This window comes from Odontesthes bonariensis, chromosome 5, assembly GCF_027942865.1.
Source record: "Odontesthes bonariensis isolate fOdoBon6 chromosome 5, fOdoBon6.hap1, whole genome shotgun sequence".
In the NCBI taxonomy this organism is placed as follows: domain Eukaryota; kingdom Metazoa; phylum Chordata; class Actinopteri; order Atheriniformes; family Atherinopsidae; genus Odontesthes; species Odontesthes bonariensis.
In genome coordinates, this window is record NC_134510.1 from 39465460 (window position 1) to 39489908 (window position 24449).

Genomic DNA, 24449 nt, shown 5'->3' on the forward strand with positions numbered 1-24449 from the left:
TGGTTATATATCTGATATATGGTTATATAGCTGATATATGGTTATATATCTGATATATGGTTATATATCTGATTTATGGTTATATATCAGATATATGGTTATATATCTGATATATGGTTATATATCTGATATATGGTTATATAGCTGATATATGGTTATATAGCTGATATATGGTTATATATCTGATTTATGGTTATATATCAGATATATGGTTATATATCTGATATATGGTTATATAGCTGATATATGGTTATATATCTGATTTATGGTTATATATATCTGATATATGGTTATATAGCTGATATATGGTTATATATCAGCTATATGGTTAAATAGCTGATATATAACCATATATCTGATTTATGGTTATATATCTGATATATGGTTATATATCTGATTTATGGTTATATATCTGATATATGGTTATATATCTGATTTATGGTTATATATCTGATATATGGTTATATATCTGATTTATGGTTATATATCAGCTATATGGTTATATAGCTGATATATGGTTATATATCTGATTTATGGTTATATATCTGATATATGGTTATATATCTGATTTATGGTTATATATCTGATATATGGTTATATATCTGATTTATGGTTATATATCAGCTATATGGTTATATAGCTGATATATGGTTATATATCTGATTTATGGTTATATATCTGATATATGGTTATATATCTGATTTATGGTTATATATCAGCTATATGGTTATATAGCTGATTTATGGTTATATAGCTGATATATGGTTATATATCAGCTATATGGTTATATAGCTGATATATAACCATATATCTGATTTATGGTTATATATCTGATATATGGTTATATATCTGATATATGGTTATGTATCAGCTATATGGTTATATAGCTGATATATAACCATATATCTGATTTATGGTTATATATCTGATATATGGTTATATATCAGCTATATGGTTATATAGCTGATATATAACCATATATCTGATTTATGGTTATATATCTGATATATGGTTATATATCTGATTTATGGTTATATATCAGCTATATGGTTATATAGCTGATATATGGTTATATATCAGTTATATAGCTGATATATGGTTATATATCAGCTATATGGTTATATAGCTGATATATAACCATATATCTGATTTATGGTCATATATCTGATATATGGTTATATATCTGATATATGGTTATATATCTGATTTATGGTTATATATCTGATATATGGTTATATAGCTGATATATGGTTATATATCTGATATATGGTTATATATCAGCTATATGGTTATATATCTGATATATGGTTATATAGCTGATTTATGGTTATATATCTGATTTATGGTTATATATCTGATATATGGTTATATAGCTGATATATGGTTATATATCTGATTTATGGTTATATATCAGATATATGGTTATATATCTGATATATGGTTATATATCTGATATATGGTTATATAGCTGATATATGGTTATATAGCTGATATATGGTTATATAGCTGATATATGGTTATATATCTGATTTATGGTTATATATCAGATATATGGTTATATATCTGATATATGGTTATATATATCTGATATATGGTTATATAGCTGATATATGGTTATATATCAGCTATATGGTTAAATAGCTGATATATAACCATATATCTGATTTATGGTTATATATCTGATATATGGTTATATATCTGATTTATGGTTATATATCTGATATATGGTTATATATCTGATTTATGGTTATATATCTGATATATGGTTATATATCTGATTTATGGTTATATATCAGCTATATGGTTATATAGCTGATATATGGTTATATATCTGATTTATGGTTATATATCTGATATATGGTTATATATCTGATTTATGGTTATATATCAGCTATATGGTTATATAGCTGATTTATGGTTATATATCTGATATATGGTTATATATCAGCTATATGGTTATATAGCTGATATATAACCATATATCTGATTTATGGTTATATATCTGATATATGGTTATATATCTGATTTATGGTTATATATCAGATATATGGTTATATATCTGATATATGGTTATATATCAGCTATATGGTTATATAGCTGATATATGGTTATATATCTGATTTATGGTTATATATCTGATATATGGTTATATAGCTGATATATAACCATATATCTGATTTATGGTTATATATCTGATATATGGTTATATATCTGATTTATGGTTATATATCTGATATATGGTTATATATCTGATTTATGGTTATATATCAGCTATATGGTTATATAGCTGATATATGGTTATATATCTGATTTATGGTTATATATCTGATATATGGTTATATATCTGATTTATGGTTATATATCTGATATATGGTTATATATCTGATTTATGGTTATATATCAGCTATATGGTTATATAGCTGATATATGGTTATATATCTGATTTATGGTTATATATCTGATATATGGTTATATATCTGATTTATGGTTATATATCAGCTATATGGTTATATAGCTGATTTATGGTTATATAGCTGATATATGGTTATATATCAGCTATATGGTTATATAGCTGATATATAACCATATATCTGATTTATGGTTATATATCTGATATATGGTTATATATCTGATATATGGTTATGTATCAGCTATATGGTTATATAGCTGATATATAACCATATATCTGATTTATGGTTATATATCTGATATATGGTTATATATCAGCTATATGGTTATATAGCTGATATATAACCATATATCTGATTTATGGTTATATATCTGATATATGGTTATATATCTGATTTATGGTTATATATCAGCTATATGGTTATATAGCTGATATATGGTTATATATCAGTTATATAGCTGATATATGGTTATATATCAGCTATATGGTTATATAGCTGATATATAACCATATATCTGATTTATGGTCATATATCTGATATATGGTTATATATCTGATATATGGTTATATATCTGATTTATGGTTATATATCTGATATATGGTTATATAGCTGATATATGGTTATATATCTGATATATGGTTATATATCAGCTATATGGTTATATATCTGATATATGGTTATATAGCTGATTTATGGTTATATATCTGATTTATGGTTATATATCTGATATATGGTTATATAGCTGATATATGGTTATATATCTGATTTATGGTTATATATCAGATATATGGTTATATATCTGATATATGGTTATATATCTGATATATGGTTATATAGCTGATATATGGTTATATAGCTGATATATGGTTATATAGCTGATATATGGTTATATATCTGATTTATGGTTATATATCAGATATATGGTTATATATCTGATATATGGTTATATATATCTGATATATGGTTATATAGCTGATATATGGTTATATATCAGCTATATGGTTCAATAGCTGATATATAACCATATATCTGATTTATGGTTATATATCTGATATATGGTTATATATCTGATTTATGGTTATATATCTGATATATGGTTATATATCTGATTTATGGTTATATATCTGATATATGGTTATATATCTGATTTATGGTTATATATCAGCTATATGGTTATATAGCTGATATATGGTTATATATCTGATTTATGGTTATATATCTGATATATGGTTATATATCTGATTTATGGTTATATATCAGCTATATGGTTATATAGCTGATTTATGGTTATATATCTGATATATGGTTATATATCAGCTATATGGTTATATAGCTGATATATAACCATATATCTGATTTATGGTTATATATCTGATATATGGTTATATATCTGATTTATGGTTATATATCAGATATATGGTTATATATCTGATATATGGTTATATATCAGCTATATGGTTATATAGCTGATATATGGTTATATATCTGATTTATGGTTATATATCTGATATATGGTTATATAGCTGATATATAACCATATATCTGATTTATGGTTATATATCTGATATATGGTTATATATCAGCTATATGGTTATATAGCTGATATATAACCATATATCTGATTTATGGTTATATATCTGATATATGGTTATATATCTGATTTATGGTTATATATCAGCTATATGGTTATATAGCTGATATATGGTTATATATCAGTTATATAGCTGATATATGGTTATATATCAGCTATATGGTTATATAGCTGATATATAACCATATATCTGATTTATGGTTATATATCTGATATATGGTTATATATCTGATATATGGTTATGTATCAGCTATATGGTTATATAGCTGATATATGGTTATATATCAGCTATATGGTTATATATCTGATTTATGGTTATATATATCTGATATATGGTTATATATCTGATTTATGGTTATATATATCTCATATATGGTTATATATCTGATTTATGGTTATATATATCTGATATATGGTTATATATCTGATTTATGGTTATATATATCTGATATATGGTTATATATCAGCTATATGGTTATATAGCTGATATATAACCATATATCTGATTTATGGTTATATATCTGATATATGGTTATATATCAGCTATATGGTTATATATCTGATTTATGGTTATATATCTGATATATGGTTATATAGCTGATATATGGTTATATATCAGCTATTTGGTTATATAGCTGATATATGGTTATAGCCCCGACCCATCCTTGTTGGAGAGGCTGAACCTTTGGTGGATGCTGCTGTTATACCCGATCCTGACACCCTCACCTGTCAGCAGCTAACCTGCTGGTTGGAGAAGCTTCCAGAACAACTTTCACTGAGTGTTGCTGCTGCAGGCTCTACATTTGGTTCTGTGTTATGAATAAAATAACTAGGGCTGGGCAACGATTAAAATGTTTAATCTAATTAATCACATGATTTCCCTGATTAATCACGATTAATCGCATTTGTACGCAGAATCCAAAAATGAATCCAAAAGTAGCGTATAGCTTTTAGCATTTAGCTTTATTTTAAATGTGCTGCCATATGAATGAAAGTGCCATAACATTTGTTGTGCAAACACACTTTTAACATCAGCATCTTTCTGTAGTTTTTATGTAGAAGCCTCGCTCCACTGTCTGTTTCCTTGAATGACTTGCTGCTATCAGTTGTGTGTTTTGCCTTTAAGTGATTTTTTAGACTGGAACTACTACGCTGAGAAGACAATTCAACTTGGCTGTGTTTAACAGTATCAGACGGCCCTGTGCTGCGTGTCGTTCCCCCTCTCTCTACCCTCTGCTTCCTGTCTCTCTGAACTTTCCTATCCATTAAAGGCACAAAAGCCCCCCCCAAAATGCTTTTTCTTTTCAATAAAAAAAAGTAAAACATTTTTATTTTAAATTGTAAATAAAAAAAATAACTAATAAATGCGTTAATGCGCAATAAAATATTTATCGGCGTTAAATAATGTATGCGTTAACGCGATAATAACGAATAAACTTTTAGCCTGTGAGGTTTTAGTCTCAATCTGATGTAAATTTAAGCTTTTGTTGGGATCCTGAAACCTTGGGAGATCCATCATATAACTGCAATATTTTACATTGATTTCAGAGTCAAATGGAAAGACGATGTGGTGATTAAATCAAAATATAAAAATCTGTGTTATTATTATGATTAGTATAACTTTTATCCTTAAACTATAAAAATCAAGGCCAGAAGCTTTATATTCGTTAACTTTGTTAAATGTTAAAAACGTCAAGCTTCATCTTTATACATATACATATAAAGAAACGGAATGAGAATTATAATCTTTCAAACATATCAAATGATTGCTCAAATGGTATAAAATTATTTTTTCTATTAGTCAAGAAGTATTTTTGAATACATTTTTAAGTGATTAAAATATTTATATACATGTAAATCTCATAAAAGTAAGATTCAATCAAACAGATACTGAACAAAATAATTAGATGTGATAGTTATTGGAACATTTTTTAGTGTAACATTTGAATGGACCGAAAGAAGAAGAAAAACTCAATTACCCATAAACCCTCACATCGGCGTATTACGTCAGAACGTCAGTTGGTGGACAGATTTCAACATGGAGGATTTAGTCGCCGTAGAAAAGAGCCCGGTAAGAATTTCTGACATTCGCTTCGTGTCGTTTCAAGTGAATATTTCGGTTAAAATGTCGTTGAAAACCCGCGTTTTGGAGTGCTGGCGTTGCTTTGTATTCGTCGCATTTTTTTTTACCATCTATCTGATTGTTAAAACGTGCCGAACCGTAAACCTGCTAATTCATTCTCAGCGTAGCTGCTGTGTCATGCAAGTTAGCTGCTAGCGTTAGCATTAGCATTAGCGTCGTTGGTAGAGCTAGCTAAAATGATTTGTTTCGAGTTTATGATGAGGTCACAATCGACGACACGCTGGAGTTTGATATAATTAATGCATTAGTTGTTTTGTTTTATATCGGTGTGTGGATACCAGCGTTAAGCTGTAACGGTTTGTGTTCGTGAACTGCTAAAGTTAGCTATCGGTGAACAAGCTAATGCTAGTTTAGCCTGTGTTTTTTATTTTTTATTTATTTTTTTTTTTAATACAACCTTATTTTGCTTTACAAGATACAAAAACAGTGCAAAAACATGACAAGTATCATTAATAATAAATGAAAAACAAATAAGCATACCACAATAAATACATACATAAGTAGTTTAAATAATAAATGAAGAGAGAGAGAGAGAGAATATACCAGGGGACATGAACAATGAGGATTACACTGAGTTAAAGATTTCAAAGTGGGAGACAAGATTTATAGTTTTGATAGCTTTCTTGTTATTAGAGGAGGAAATTGACTTGAAATACATCTGGCGTTCTATCATGAAAGCATAAAAATTGTGTTTCACTTTGGCAAATTTACATTTGTGGATGTAATACTTAGCAAGAATTAAAATGAGATTAATTAAAAAAATATTCTTTTTCAGCGGGAGCATCACTCTTTATAAAACCAAAAATGACATTTTGCAGAAGGAGCTCAAAATCACTAGCCTGGCGACGCCATCCTACGTACTTCCGCCCAAAGATTTTGGCTCCGCACATAGTCTGGCCAAAACCCCCTACCTCGGTTCGCTCAGTGTTTTGCCAATCAGCAAACAGTTGCGAGTGGTGACGCAGAACTCACGCGCGGAGTCCATTGTAGTCCATATAATTGTAGTTCAACCGCAGCGGAAATAAACATGGCGACGGAAGAACGCTAGAAGCTATCCATGAAGTTGTCTCAACTCTGGAGATCATTACACAATTAAAACGAGAGCAAGAGGAATGCCTCTTCAATATTTTAAGTGGCAAGGATGTCGAAGCTCTCCTTCCAACTGGCTTTGGGAAAAGTTTGATTTATCAAATGGTACCGGTATAATGAAAGCGGATGTGGGAAGCGTGATTCGCTAGCTAGAGCCTCGCGAGAGTAAGCATGAACCTCGGCACATAACAACGTCATTTCTAAACATTATGATTGGTTAAGGGAACTCCGTTACTCCAATGAATTTAAGTTGCTGGGTAAGGTCCCGCCCTCCATGGAAACGGATTCCTCTTGGGTTTTCCCAGACTGTTTGACAGAGTCAACAGTCGGCTTTCGCCCAGGCTACAAAATCACAGCATATATCATCTAAAATAAATCTACAAATATCTTGCCACAGCTTACGGGTATATTCACATTTCCAAAACGGATGAATAATGGTCTCAGTATGTAGTGATAATTAACAGCTGTGTCGCTTTAAAGATAGATTTCAAACTCTTTCTGAGTCGTTGTGTGTATGTTGATATATTTATATATTAAAATACTTCTGTTTATATTTAATGTTTTTGTCCCATTACAGGACGAAATGCCGGCAGTTTTGACCTCCAGACCCCAGACAGGTCTGTCCTTCCTGGCTCCAGAACCAGAAGACCTGGAGGACCTTTACAGCAGATACAAGGTTCATAACCTCTTCATATGTGTGGTGGTGTCGCACCACTGGTCCCCCTAACAGAACCCTTCAGGGATCCTGCTGAAATCACTGATTCATTACATAGTTTTTTCATCTTAACATAGATTATTCAGTACTAAATAGACAAGCTTGATAATATTGAAGTTCCCTTTTATTTCTTGAAACAGTTCATTCTGTAGCTGCCATTATTTAATTTATACAGACCCAATTATATCTAATTGGATCTGTTTTAAACTTTGTTGCTTTCTCTTCAAAGCGCCTTGAGATGACTTTTGTTGTGAACTGGCCCTTTAATACTGTAGATGGAACTGAATTGATCTGTTGTGTGTGCATTAATGGGCTGATTTAACATGTTTGCTTTTCCCAGTGAGTTGGTTGAGCAGGAGAAGGTTGAGCTGGGGGGGGGGGGAAACCCAAGTTACCAGTTTATTAGATCAATAGATGAGTTTAATTCCACAGAACAGACGTAAATCCTCCCTTTGTGAAAGTTCAGTTTTTACTCAAACTGTTTGGTTCCTCCTTCTCAGTATCATGAATATACTGTGAACATATACTGTTTCATTTGTGTGAAATAACCAGTAAGTGATTAGAAAATAACGGGAACCATAAAGAGGAAATTAAACTGTTTTTCTAACATATATGTACTTATATGTTATAACTGCCAATTGAAAAGGTGGCCGGTGTTTTCCAGTAAAGTGTATGCTTTACCTAAAGTCTGGTTTGACCTAAACCAGACTTCTAAAGTACAAATTAACACTGAAATGTGTGAAACTACATTTTTAAAGACTCAAACTGGTCCAGTCGCTGTGCACATTCATCAGTTCCATCCTAAACTTTGACCTGGAAGCAAAATAAGGACCCCGTTACAACAGCAAGAGACAGTGAACATGTGTATAAAACACTAAAAAATACCAATTCTGGTGTTAGTCTGACCAAATCCAGACTTTAAAATGCTCATGCACATATGAGTTCGTTTAATATCGAACTCAAAGTCAGACTAAAACCCTAATAATGTTGTTGGTGAAACAGTAAAGTGAGAAATACCGCCTTAAAACAGCCTGGATTGAGTTTTATGACCACCTTAAACCAAAAGTCAGAGATAACGCCACAAAACTCAGAGAGATTCTTCCTGATTTCATCCTAAAAACTGTCTCCAGCTTTGAAATAATCTGCGTTTGTTCAGTTTTCGGACCATCCGGTGCTGCAGATGTGATTTTTCTCATTGCTAATAGTCAGTAAATTGATGTTTCTGATGGATAAACAATCAGTTTCTGTTTGATCACATCTTAGACGCGCTCCAAGATGTTGGAGAATAAGACGTAAAGCTAAGAATGTTGAACGTCGGCTTGTTAAAAACTCTGCTTTTGGCCTGGTGTTTGCAGAAGCTGCAGCAGGAGCTGGAGTTCCTGGAGGTGCAGGAGGAGTACATCAAAGATGAGCAGAAGAACCTGAAGAAGGAGTTCCTGCACGCTCAGGAGGAGGTGAAGAGGATACAGAGCATCCCTCTGGTCATCGGCCAGTTCCTGGAGGCTGTTGACCAGAACACGGCTATCGTTGGCTCCACCACAGGTGCATATTTTACAGTTAAACAGTCTTTAATCGCCTCGTGTTTGAATCGTGGTCGTTTCATCGCAGCATTTTGATTAGTGCTCAAGTGATCAATAGCTCACAAATGTCCACGTTACACAAACCCAAACTCTTCATCTTTAAAGCGGTGGTGTCCTATTCCAGCCTGTAGGGGGCACCAAAGTCAACCAAACAGCCTGTATCTGCTCAAAATAATGGCTGAATAACTCCCTTTGTTAAATTATACCAGTCAACACATTTTTCATTGTTTTCCCCTTTAAATAATTCTAAATAACTATAAATAATAGATAAACCCACTGAAGTTGAGGTTCAGACTTCACTTCCTGCTGTTTTCTGCATCTCAGAAGAAGGTCTGACTCTGTTTTTATGGCTCTGATTGTAGCAGAAAAGCGCCATCAGCGGATATTTCTGCTCACGTTGAGTAAATTCTCCCCAAAAAAACTCCGACTTTCCGGTCTTTTTACAGAATTAAAAACCCGTCTATCTTCATTGATCCAAACGGGCTGGAGGAGCCGCGACTTTCTGCTGTTTTTTTTATTTAAATATTGAGATAATTTGGGGGAGATATCGTGTAACTGTGAGGCTGTCGTGTTATTTGAGGGTTCTGCTCAGGATAAAACTCACTGCAGCAACTCCTCGTGAATAATTACCAACGGACTGACCTGCACTTAAAGATATTTCTGACCTTTTCTGCTTAAGATTGAATTATTTATGTGCTGCAGGAGAGAGAATTCTTCACCTCTTTGCTGTATAACACCCATTTTCCTTCGTTAAGATGGATGTAAACGCAGTTTTGATATAAAATAAAAAGTGTAGAAAAGAATGATGTTAAAAGGAAGACATGAAGAGAGATGAAATGAAAACTCGACTATAAAAAAAATATGAACAATGAAGGTGAATTAGTTCAGAGAAGCTGTGAGTTGGGATGTTGTTACGCTTCAGATTCCTTTGAGAAAACCCAGAATCGTGGGTTTATTATCCAGCTTTGCTCCCTTTTCAGGGTCCAACTACTACGTGCGCATCCTGAGCACCATTGACCGAGAGCTGCTGAAGCCCAACGCCTCGGTGGCTCTGCACAAGCACAGCAACGCGCTGGTGGACGTCCTGCCGCCCGAAGCCGACAGCAGCATCATGATGCTGACATCAGGTACGTTCTGACCGGGTTCTGACCGGTTCTGACCAGAAAGACACAGGATACGCTGCTACATGCTAACCGCTAGTTAGCCACAGAAACACCGAGGCTACGCTGCTACATGCTAACCGCTAGTTAGCCACAGAAACACAGAGGATACGCTGCTACATGCTAACCGCTAGTTAGCCACAGAAACACAGAGGCTACGCTGCTACATGCTAACCGCTAGTTAGCCACATAAACACAGAGGCCTCGCTGCTACATGCTAACCACTAGTTAGCCACAGAAACACAGAGGCTACACTGCTACATGCTAACCGCTAGTTAGCCACAGAAACACAGAGGCCACGCTGCTACATGCTAACCACTAGTTAGCCACAGAAACACAGAGGCTACACTGCTACATGCTAACCGCTAGTTAGCCACAGAAACACAGAGGCTACGCTGCTACATGCTAACCGCTAGTTAGCCACAGAAACACAGAGGCCTCGCTGCTACATGCTAACCACTAGTTAGCCACAGAAACACAGAGGCAACGCTGCTACATGCTAACCACTAGTTAGCCACAGAAACACAGAGGCTACACTGCTACATGCTAACCACTAGTTAGCCACAGAAACACAGAGGCTACGCTGCTACATGCTAACCACTAGTTAGCCACAGAAACACAGAGGCTACACTGCTACATGCTAACCACTAGTTAGCCACAGAAACACAGAGGCTACGCTGCTACATGCTAACCACTAGTTAGCCACAGAAACACAGAGGCAACGCTGCTACATGCTAACCACTAGTTAGCCACAGAAACACAGAGGCTACACCGCTACATGCTAACCACTAGTTAGCCACAGAAACACAGAGGCTACGCTGCTACATGCTAACCACTAGTTAGCCACAGAAACACAGAGGCTACACTGCTACATGCTAACCACTAGTTAGCCACAGAAACACAGAGGCTACGCTGCTACATGCTAACCACTAGTTAGCCACAGAAACACAGAGGCCACGCTGCTACATGCTAACCACTAGTTAGCCACAGAGATACAGAGGCTACGCTGCTACACGCTAACCGCTAGTTAGCCACAGAAACAGGATGGACAAAAAGTCCTTAAAGGAGCTGCAGAGTTCTGCAAAAAGGTGTTCTGGACAGACCGGACCCAGATGAACCTGCATCAGTGATGGCAGAAAGAAAGTGTGGAGACCAACAGGAAGAGATCCAAAGCAGAGCAGCTCCTTTGTTAAGCACGGTGGTGGGGGTGTTATGCTGTGGGCACGTATGGCTGCCACAGGTACCGGCTCACTGATGGAGCTGCACAATGAACTCTGAGCTGGAGAGAAACCTCTAATATTTTTACGTTACCGTTGTCGTATTTATTTGTTCCATTAATGGTTCATTCAGCCCTAGTTTGACTGAAGTTTGTCATTTTCAAACCCTGTTTTATGGTGTGTGTGTTTCTGCTTCCAGACCAGAAGCCAGATGTGATGTACGCCGACATCGGTGGCATGGACATCCAGAAGCAGGAAGTCAGAGAAGCTGTGGAGCTGCCTCTCACACACTTTGAGCTCTACAAGCAGGTCAGACATTCATCGTCTCACAGATGTTGGAAGGTGTGACGGCTGTTCCCCAAGTGGAGCAAAGCCTCGTACATCTGCTCAGTCATTTAGTATAAATCGCTGTTCAGAAGGTCATTTTTATCCCCACAAACCTCTCAGGCTGTGTTAAAAACTACATACTGCATACTGCATACTGCATACTGCATACTACATACTGCATACTGCATACTACATACTGCATACTACATACTACATACTGCATACTACATACTGCATACTGCATGATACATACTACATACTGCATACTACATACTGCATACTGCATACTACATACTGCATACTGCATGATACATACTACATACTGCATACTACATACTGCATACTACATACTACATACTGCATACTACATACTGCATACTGCATGATACATACTACATACTGCATACTACATACTGCATACTGCATACTACATACTGCATACTGCATGATACATACTACATACTGCATACTACATACTGCATACTACATACTGCATACTACATACTGCATACTGCATGATACATACTACATACTACATACTGCATACTGCATACTACATACTACATACTGCATACTACATACTGCATACTACATACTGCATACTACATACTGCATACTGCATACTACATACTGCATACTGCATGATACATACTACATACTGCATACTACATACTACATACTACATACTGCATACTACATACTGCATACTACATACTGCATACTGCATGATACATACTACATACTACATACTGCATACTGCATACTACATACTGCATACTGCATACTACATACTGCATATTACATACTGCATACTACATACTGCATACTACATACTGCATACTACATACTGCATACTACATACTGCATACTGCATGATACATACTACATACTACATACTGCATACTGCATACTGCATACTACATACTGCATACTGCATACTACATACTACATACTACATACTGCATACTGCATACTACATACTACATACTGCATATTACATACTGCATACTGCATACTACATACTGCATACTGCATGATACATACTACATACTACATACTGCATACTACATACTACATACTACATACTACATACTGCATACTGCATGATACATACTACATACTACATACTGCATACTACATACTACATACTACATACTGCATACTACATACTGCATACTACATACTGCATACTGCATGATACATACTACATACTACATACTACATACTGCATACTACATACTACATACTGCATACTACATACTGCATACTACATACTGCATACTGCATACTACATACTGCATACTGCATGATACATACTACATACTACATACTGCATACTACATACTACATACTACATACTGCATACTACATACTGCATACTACATACTGCATACTACATACTGCATACTACATACTGCATACTACATACTACATACTGCATATTACATACTGCATACTACATACTGCATATTACATACTGCATACTACATACTGCATACTACATACTGCATACTGCATGATACATACTACATACTACATACTGCATACTGCATACTACATACTGCATACTGCATACTACATACTGCATATTACATACTGCATACTACATACTGCATATTACATACTGCATACTACATACTGCATACTACATACTGCATACTGCATGATACATACTACATACTACATACTGCATACTGCATACTACATACTGCATACTGCATACTACATACTGCATACTGCATGATACATACTACATACTACATACTGCATACTGCATACTACATACTGCATACTGCATACTACATACTGCATATTACATACTGCATACTGCATACTACATACTGCATACTGCATGATACATACTACATACTGCATACTACATACTACATACTGCATACTGCATGATACATACTACATACTACATACTGCATACTACATACTACATACTGCATGATACATACTACATACTGCATACTACATACTACATACTGCATACTGCATACTACATACTACATACTGCATACTACATACTGCATACTGCATGATACATACTACATACTGCATACTACATACTACATACTGCATACTACATACTACATACTACATACTACATACTGCATACTACATACTGCATACTGCATGATACATACTGCATACTCATCGATCAGACAGTATGCAGAGCGTTTACCCACAATGCATTTCGCTCCTGCCCGAGCCGAAATCAGCCGGCCTGAAGCTGATTTCCCTTAAGCTCTAAACTCTGTAAACTTTAGCAACATTTGAAACATTTTCAGGCGAGAAAGTAGTCGTTTAGATCCCCAACGTGTTGAAAACCTGACAAAATACCGGCTGTTTACAATTTTGTTCCCACGAATTCGGCGCTACTAAAGCTAGCCGCAGTGAGCAACGCACTTCCGGTTATTTTCACAAAATAAAATACCCGTTGCCTTTTATCATAGGGAAAGCCATTACGATACAATTGGTGCTTTTGTTTTGAAAACAGGAAGTGAACCTACCCTCGTTGTAGCTAGCTTGAAACTGCCGTTTAGACAGGAAATGACGATCGGCGACGTTACGTTGCATCTTGGGTAGTTTGAGTATGAGTAGTAACCTCATGATGCATACCCAACATTTCAGAGAATCTAGTATGCATCCGGGAACTTCTCGCATACTAACTCAAAAAGTTAGTATGAGTAGTAGGAGAAGTATGCGGTTTGGAACACAGCCTCAGACTGGGCTGACTTGTTTTGTCCTCCCTCAGATTGGTATCGACCCCCCCAGGGGTGTCCTCATGTATGGACCTCCAGGATGTGGGAAGACCATGCTGGCCAAGGCTGTGGCGCATCACACTACAGGTGAGTCGTGTCTCCTGTTGCTGCATGTGATGAACAACAGAAGAAGAAGAGGAAGCGTCTCTTTACTACTCTTTCAGGGTGTCATCACAGGAAACGTGCATGTTGTATTTAATTGGGGGGCCTAGCAGCGAAGCTTCGAAGGCACCCATTGTGTTAGATTTTCCTATTATTTATGGCAGCCCCTAGAACGCTATGATTAAAAAGTTTTGAAATTTGGCACGTGCTGAATGCGACTCCTTGGTCCAAATTTCACAAATGAGGCATCATTTGAATCCTTGGATCATGACGAGTCCAATGACGTGAATTTCCGTCTAATTAGATCTTCCGCCATTTTGAATTTTATCAAAAACCTTATGACGTCAAACTCCTAACGCAGACTCATGACCACATCTTTGAGAAGTTTGGTGACGTTTGGCCTATAACCCTAATCCCCTTCTTTCTAGTTAAACATAGGTTGGGCATCTCGGAAGAATATACATTTTCCATTTCTTCCAAATTTCCTCAAAGTCCTGGAGCCTCACAGAGAAAGTAAATCTCTCTTGGTCCAAAATTCATAAATGAGGGACCGTTGGAATCCCTGGATGCAGACGAGGTCATCGAAACAAATTACGTTATTTGCGCCATGTTGGATTTGTTCAAAAACCTCAAAAAGCATTTCAGGTCATGCAGATTGTCCAATCTCCACAGGACTTGGCACATAGAATCTTCTGACCGAGCCGCACAAAAGTTATCGTGTGGATTTTTTCATTACGCTTCCGTTTGCCCGTAGCAGCCAATCAAACTGCGCCGACGTGCAAACGGGACATTAGGCCGTATCTCTGCGATGCATTGATGTATCGATGCCAAACTTGGTGTATGGACTCATGACGCCTTCCTGAGCAGCCGTAGCCTTGCCTGTTGTGCCATGCTGCTATGCCCCCCATCGCTGCTTGCAGCTATATTTGTTACTGAGCTGTTAGGCGAGAGGACAAACTCACCTCCGTCCAACCTTTGTTTCTCCAGCGGCGTTCATCCGTGTGGTGGGCTCCGAGTTTGTTCAGAAGTATTTGGGCGAAGGTCCTCGTATGGTGCGGGACGTCTTTAGGCTGGCAAAGGAAAACGCTCCCGCCATCATCTTCATCGACGAGATCGACGCCATTGCCACGAAGCGTTTCGATGCTCAGACTGGAGGTACGAACCTGATCTAGGTTTAGATGTTGTTCTAATTCTTCTTCTGTCTTCTAACGGCAGCTCTTGTTTCGCTCTGCAGCTGACAGGGAGGTGCAGAGAATCTTACTGGAGCTGCTGAATCAGATGGACGGCTTTGACCAGAACGTCAACGTCAAGGTGAGTCCACCTGTGGTTGGCTGGAGTGAGCGCAGTTCCTCTGAGAGAACTCCAGTTTGTTTCATGGTAAAAATGCAGCTTTAGATCCAGCTGTAGGTCCAGTAATGTTGGGACACCGATCCGTGTTAAACATGCAGCGAAGCAGGTGATCAGATCAGACGCCGCACCGGTGAATTGGACAGACTTTAGAAGCAGTTTCCCCTGTGATCCAGCAGAGGGCGCTCTTACATCAGCTAATCAGAATCAGAATCAGAATTACTTTATTAATCCCTTGCGGGAAATTCCTTTTTTGCAGTGCCCTCATTTACAGAAAAAAAGAAGAAGAAAAAAAGATCAAGTCAGGATGAATGAGATATGGAAAAATCTCAGTATATACAATAATACAATAAACAGTATTTACAATGCTGCTCAGTACCTAATTATTATTATTATTATTGCACAAGACCGGGTTATTGCACATGGTGAAGTAATGAAATAAAAAAATAATAAATGAGATGTTAACACAAGCTAATGCTATGTTTGCTGTGGAAATGGAGGAAACTAGTGAGCAAAAAGCTGTCCTGAGAAGAAAATCACATAGTTTTTGGAAGTAAACGGGATGTTTATTAACTAAATGGAGGCTGTTTGTTACCAGTTAATCTGCAGCTGACCTAGTAAAGAGCCAATCGGCAACAAGAAGACGAGATTTACGTTGCATCGTGAAAGGGTTTCAGGAGCTGAATCCTCGGCACGAAACTCCGGGTTACATTTAAGTCCCGTCTCAGATTCTGCAGATTCAGAGGATGAAACACAGAAGAAGCTGGTTTATTTAACCATCCCTCCAACCCGAGCAAACTGGAAAATAACAGGCAGTCAGATGTTAAAATGAACTCTGAACTCTTATTGATGTGCAGAAACTATCGGGGTTTTTTTTATCTTTGAAAGGCTGAAATGATTAAACGTTGCACAGGAAGATGAGGTGGAACCCTGCAGAGTGGAGGCGAATGCAGAAAGTTCTGATATGTTGACGGTTTTCTCTGTTGGGATCTCTGCTGACCTCTGACCCCCCCCCACAGGTGATCATGGCCACCAACAGGGCCGACACACTGGACCCGGCCCTGCTCCGCCCCGGCCGCCTGGACAGAAAGATCGAGTTCCCGCTGCCCGACCGCCGGCAGAAACGTCTCATTTTCTCCACCATCACCAGTAAAATGAACCTCTCTGAGGAGGTGGACCTGGAGGACTGTATCCTTCATGTGATGAATGTCTGTTAAGAGCCCGTTTTAAACCAACGATGACCAGAACCGCTTAGCTTAGACAAAGATAACAGAACTTATATGAGTATAAAGTTCATGATAGTGCTGCAGAAGTGGTTAAAACCCTTGAAGCAGCCTAACAAATCCCTCCGGGGATGCACGTTAGTTTCAGACACCAAACCAGGACTACGTTCACACTGCAGGAAAAAGAGGCTCAAATCTGACTTTTACCCATTTGTGACCCATATCTGATGTTTTTATGACGGTCTGAGCAGCACAAATCAGATTAGCTTTAGTTTTATGGACGGGTTCATCTGAGGTCGTAAATCTGAAGTTTTTCAAAGCCACCTCAGTCCGAACCGTCATGTCACATTTTATCTGACGTTTACCTCGTTGAAGTCAGACAGACGTTAGGATAGAATAGAAAAATACTTTATTCATCCCCCAATGGGGGTAGCTCAAAAAATTATTAATATTTACAATGATTAACAACACCAATAATAATACCAATTCTAATAAAAATGCTACTAACTAACAATAATAAATGACTAAATAAATAAACAAATATTTTGAAAAAGATGCTAGCGCTGTTAGCATCGACTGTAACGAGGAGGAATCGCACGTCTGGAGCAGCTCTGTGATAAAAGTATGAAGAAAAAAAATAACATTTAATTCCAACTTGATTAAAATATCCAGGAGTTTTTCTTCTGTTCCTGCATCGTAGCTGCGTCGTTTTCTCAGCAGGGTAAAAATGGCCGATCCGGTGAGCGTAGAAGCAGCTTTATCCTGCTGAGCATGCTGCTGATTGGTTGACTGAATGTTGACCAAACGGCTTAAAAAAGAAGATGGAGGTGAAGCACTCACAGCCATGTTTGTACAACCTCCAACATCTCTGACGATGCTGGTTGTGTTTTTATGAGCATCCGATCTGAACGTGCGCAGCTAACCTCACGGCGCTTCCTGGCGCCCGCCAGAAGAACCCACCGCGGTCACATGTCGGTAAACTCCATCGTCCTGCTGGGTGGAGCAGACGTTTCTCTTCAGGCTGTTGTTACTCGTTCTTAACTGTTGTACAGATGTCGCCAGACCAGACAAGATCTCTGGAGCCGACATCAACTCCATCTGCCAGGAGGTGAGTCGCAACTTTAACCAGGTTCAGACCTTCATTGAATCAGGAATAAAAACCCAATAATCCAACAATAAGCACACGTTCTGCACCAAAAGTAATCCACACGAGCAGAACCACAGAACAGCATAAATTCAAACATCTCTGTCTGCTAATAAAGCAACATAAATTCAGAAAACGGTCACAAACGGGTGTGAAAGAGAGAGAATCGTTCTTTTGGATTCTTAGATATGTGTTAGATATGTCTTACATGTTCTGTTTGTCTGAGTGTGCCGTACTTTATTTTTTTACTCTTTTTAACAATTTCACACATTTTTCTGAGATCTTATTGAGAGGAATGAGACTCTTACACCAGCCTGTCGGTGTAAGAAAAGTGTTAGCGAGTAGCCCAACTCGACCTTTTGGTGAAGTCAGCAGCTGTTCCTCCAACAACCCTCCAGCTCTACATGCAGATACAGATAGTTCCTCTGTTGGTTAGCATGTAGCTGTAAGCTAGCAGCAGATGCTAGCAAACAATGCTTCCTCATCATTAGTGATGGACCAAGCCGGAGATGTACACAGCGTAACTCGTAGTAATGCATGTGTACCGTTAATTACTGCGTTTAAACACTTTGGATATATTAACCTCATTAAACAGTTGTACTGGGAGACCTACATCTTTATCAGAAACATGCCGATAATGTAACGTTAGCACACCGAGAGTGAGGAGAGGACCGGTGTTGTGTTGGAAACACACCTTATCCACACAGCTGCAGGTTGATGAGTTACAGAACGGAACCGTTCAGCTAGAAACCTTCAGCTAACAAAGTAATGTGGGAACAATGATGTTCATCTTTCAGAAAGGAACAGCAACAACTCCTTAGAAGCTGGTGTACGTCACCTTCATTAGCTAAGCTGTTAGCTGCTGCTAAAGGAGCAGCAATAACTCCTTAGAAGCTGGTGTACGTCATCTTCATTAGCTAAGCTGTTAGCGTTAGCTGCTGCTAAAGGAGCAGCAATAACTCCTTAGAAGCTGGTGTACGTCACCTTCATCAGCTAAGCTGTTAGTGTTAGCTGCTGCAAAGCTGTTTGCGTTAGCTGCTTCTAAAGGAACAGCAATAACTCCTTAGAAGCTGGTGTACGTCGCCTTCATCAGCTAAGCTGTTAGCGTTAGCTGCTGCAAAGCTGTTTGCGTTAGCTGCTTCTAAAGGAACAGCAATAACTCCTTAGAAGCTGGTGTATGTCGCCTTCATCAGCTAAGCTGTTAGCGTTAGCTGCTTCTAAAGGAACAGCAATAACTCCTTAGAAGCTGGTGTACGTTACCTTCATTAGCTAAGCTGTTAGCGTTAGCTGCTGCTAAGCTGTTAGCGTTAGCTGCTTCTAAAGGAGCAGCAATAAGTCCTTAGAAGCTGGTGTACGTCACCTTCATCAGCTAAGCTGTTAGCGTTAGCTGCTGCTAAGCTGTTAGCTAAGCTGTTAGCGTTAGCTGCTGCTAAAGGAGCAGCAATAAGTCCTTAGAAGCTGGTGTACGTCACCTTCATCAGCTAAGCTGTTAGCGTTAGCTGCTGCTAAAGGAGCTGCAATAACTCCTCAGAACCTGGTGTATGTCACCTTCATTAGCTAAGCTGTTAGCTGCTGCTAAGCTGTTAGCGTTAGCTGCTGCTAAAGGAGCTGCAATAACTCCTTAGAAGCTGGTGTACGTCGCCTTCATCAACTAAGCTGTTAGCGTTAGCTGCTGCTAAAGGAGCAGCAATAACTCCTTAGAAGCTGGTGTACGTCACCTTCTTTAGCTAAGCTGTTAGCTGCTGCTAAGCTGTTAGCGTTAGCTGCTGCTAAAGGAGCTGCAATAACTCCTTAGAAGCTGGTGTACGTCGCCTTCATCAGCTAAGCTGTTAGCGTTAGCTGCTGCTAAGCTGTTAGCGATAGCTGTTGCTAAAGGAGAAAATAAATCGATGAATAAACCATGAGGAGTTATTTCATCCGTCCAGCAGGGTGGGTGGGCGGGGCTTAGCTGAGGAGGCGGGGCCAACTTAAGGAGTGACGTACTTTAGAAATGAAAATCAGAACGGCTCGTTAAATGAGGAACTTTTACACCTGGTGACCTCAGACGCCCTGATATCTGCTCCCAGGAACAGGAAGAAGGAGTTTTACACAATATGTCCCTTTAAAACTAACTTGTGGCTCTTTTTTTTTATTTATTCCTCTCCTTTGTCTCAGGCCGGCATGTTGGCTGTGCGTGAGAACAGGTACATCGTCCTGGCCAAAGACTTTGAGAAAGCTTACAAGACCGTCATCAAGAAGGATGAGCAGGAGCACGAGTTCTACAAGTAGACAGCGAGTAGTCTTCTGGGGGAAATAAGGTGTCCAGACACAGCCTGTCATCCGTCTGTGTGTCAGTATCTGCAGCGCGTCTGTGGATTTGCGACCTGCATTGATTTTTTTTTTTTTTTTTTTGGGACAAAATTTAACGTCAGATTAGCTTCGTGTCTCGGAGACGACGCACAACCAAGTGAAGGAGTGTGTTTTTTGTACAGGCACTCTGCTGGTTCCTATAAATATCTGACCCTGACTGTAGCTAGGATAGAACATTTGTATCCGTGTGTACTCACTCACCAAGACATGACCTGAAAGAAACCCATTAAAGATGTTTTCCATAAAATCCTTTATCGTGGTGTGTTTTTCTGCCTTTTACCTGTTTATCATTGATCCGTTTTCTTACTTTCAGCTCCTTTAAATGTGAGCGTTTTCAGTTGAATGGCGTCGCTTTTTGAACCCCAGGGATGTTCAGAGCTGAGCCACAGCCGGTGCTTTAATGTCACACAGCAGGACTGAAATGGGTCGCCGTGGGCGACGAGGTGCAGGCAGCATATGTCTGTGTCACAGGTTTGTGTTTACAGTAAACGGCAGTTAAAAAGCTTTGCGTTCTGTCCTCGGTGAGCAGGCGTGTGCAGATGTAAATACACGTAACCTCCAACTCCAAAACTGTTGGGGCGCTGTGTAAACTCTCACTGGGGTCACATGGCTCTGAAAGGATCGGATTATTGGCTAAATTACAATCAGACTGAGTTATTAAGTGCATGTAGACACCTTAATCTGACTAAGAACTGGATCGGATGGGATTATTGGCTAAATTACAATCAGACTGAGTTATTAAGTGCATGTAGACACCTTAATCTGACTAAGAACTGGATGGGATTATTGGCTAAATTACAATCAGACTGAGTTATTAAGTGCATGTAGACACCTTAATCTGACTAAGAACTGGATCGGATCGGATTCAGACCCCGAGATAACCGGGTTGAAAGTCACTCTAAACCTGCTTGTAGACGCTGAAGCTCGTGGTGAATCACACTTTGCGTTCTGCGCATGCTCCAGATGTTTTCCCGGGGTCGTGACCCGGAAGTCAAAGGAGACGATATTCCTGTTGTTGACGCCGTCAGAAAGAAACAAACAACGCGATGGAGAATGCTCCGTTGGGCATCGAGTTTGTGCAACAAGCAGCTCATCACAGAGCAAATGTAGAGGGACGTAGCTTCATCTGGCTCTGCGTTCTCCATCTTTCTCCAACGCCTGAGTTTGTTGTTGTTGTTGGTGGTGAAGAGGTCAACAGGAAGTGGCTCTATTAGCAACAGCTGGAATGGGTACAGCGCCACCTATCATACCGGGGTATGACACGCTGTGTGCCTCTGATCCCATTCATTCACCGCCAGATATCCAAGGAGAATTACCCTTGCTCAACTCATTCTGATTGTAATTTAGCCAATAATCTGATCCTTTCAGAGCCATGTGACCCCACTGAGTGGCTCCTAGATCTGAAGCACTTCTTGTCATCTCTTCGTTCGAATGAGATGTAAGTTTCTACACGTTCTCTCCAAAAATATGTTGAACTTTGAAGAAAAAGTGACACTTTTTGCTCTGGTTTTAACTCCACGTGGTTCACTTCCCCAACGTGGAACTGTGCGTTATCCAAGCAAAGAAGTGAAGCCGAGCTGGAGAAAGAAGCTGCAGTTAACCATTAAATCCAGAGTTACGGGTGTTAACTCCGACAGAAGCTCTAAAACGAGAAGAAAAGAAGAAATTTCAGTATTTTGCAAAGTTTCTCCATTGAAACTCCTTAATATGCATTTAAATTTAATACCGTAAATAAACCTGAAGTACGCACGTCACATGTAAAGACACGATAAAGCTTTCATAAAGTCTGGCTAATCAGCGATGAAACCGTGTGTCACAGCATAATTATGGCGAAAAGGCTCCAATTCCAACAGAAAATGAACCAAAAGTGAGAAATTTGAATGTTTCATGAAAATGATCAGCTCATCGTGAATTTGATAAAGCTGGGACGGCTCCATGTTTCCCACTGTGCAGCATCGCCTCTTCTTTTAACAACATCTGGAAACAGCTGGACCCGAGCCATGAGGCTTTTTAACAGTGACTGCTGAGTTCTTCTCAAATTGATTGATTGATTTTTTTATTCTTTTTTTATTATTATTTATTTAGTCATTTTTCATTATTATTATTATTATTAGTTAGTAGTAGTATTTTTATTAGAATTATTGTTGGTAATATACAATCATTGTAAATATTAATAATTTTTTTTGAGCTACTTGACTAATTTGAATTTTCTTGAATAAAGTATTTTTCTATTCTTCTATTCTAGAAACTATTCGGAGAAGTTTCCATCTGTTAAAGCAAGCGTCTCCAGGAGGTTTCTGAGGGAAATCCTCCCGGATTAAAGGTTCACATCACTTCCACCTTTCGTGAGAAGTCTGCGTTCTTGAGTTTTTGTTGTAAAACATCGGCAGGATTACTAAAATCCTTGAGAGAAACGAGTTAAACTCGAGATGAAAGTGGGATTTATAAGCCTTTTGATTCACGCACTCATGAATTTAAATACCTTTGAAGAGCTTATACTAGTTTAGTAGTTTAATCAGTTACACGCTCAACTTTAACAGGTTTTTATAAGAAAAATTTATTGACAACTATGAGATAAAGTGATCAGTCAGTCGCTGTGGCCGTACATCAGGTAAAGGAACACCCGTGTGCTTATGGTCCCGCCTGTGTGGAGGTCTTGGACTCGACAGAGTCGACTCAGATTGATGCCGGCGTCTGGTCGGCCATGTTGGGAGCCTCCAGCCGGCTGCTCAGGTGTTCGCTGCCGCTCCGCCCACAAGTCAAAGCAGTGCAGAGTGAGGCTGGGGCTCGACCTGAAAGACAAAAGGAAATGTACTTTATTTATTTTATGTAAATGTACTTTATTTCTACAGCCCTTTACAGTCCATCCTTACCGTTGCCCAGCCCAGCCATTAATTCGTTTATAAAGAAACTTTTTATCCCATTCTTCGATGCAAAATATCCTCAAACTTCAGAATATCGACAAAATCAGGAAGTTTCTTTGATTACAAACTCTGAAAAAGTTTTAACTATCAAAGAAAACTTCTAGCGGAAACATTAATGCTGCAGTTTCCATTGAAAACCTGCTTCTTTCGTTCATTTCTTTTACTCTGAACATCACACGTTAGCATCAGTTTTTCATGTGTCAGAAGCAGATTTGGGGGTAGAAGCAAAGCAAAGCACCCACTGTGAGGCTGCGACGGGAAGGCTGTAGGTGACCTGGTCGAAGTAGTAGGGACAGAGCTGCAGGGCCGCCAGCTCCGGCTGCCGCAGCATCCGGCCGAAGATTCGATCCAGGTTGCTG

At 38.2% G+C, this 24449-nt stretch overlaps 1 protein-coding gene across 1 annotated transcript; it reads left to right on the forward strand.

Annotated features, from left to right (window-relative positions):
- The first annotated feature begins 6006 nt into the window (after nt 1-6006).
- On the forward strand, nt 6007-21413 carry psmc4 (proteasome 26S subunit, ATPase 4). The gene is made up of 11 exons (XM_075466346.1): nt 6007-6073; nt 7812-7910; nt 9305-9491; nt 10510-10656; nt 12106-12215; nt 14995-15088; nt 16091-16258; nt 16338-16414; nt 17470-17638; nt 18726-18781; nt 20972-21413. The coding sequence occupies exons 1-11, from the start codon at nt 6041-6043 to the stop codon at nt 21083-21085; spliced, it is 1254 nt and encodes a 417-aa protein (XP_075322461.1). The 5' UTR covers nt 6007-6040; the 3' UTR covers nt 21086-21413.
- The last annotated feature ends 3036 nt before the right edge of the window (nt 21414-24449 follow it).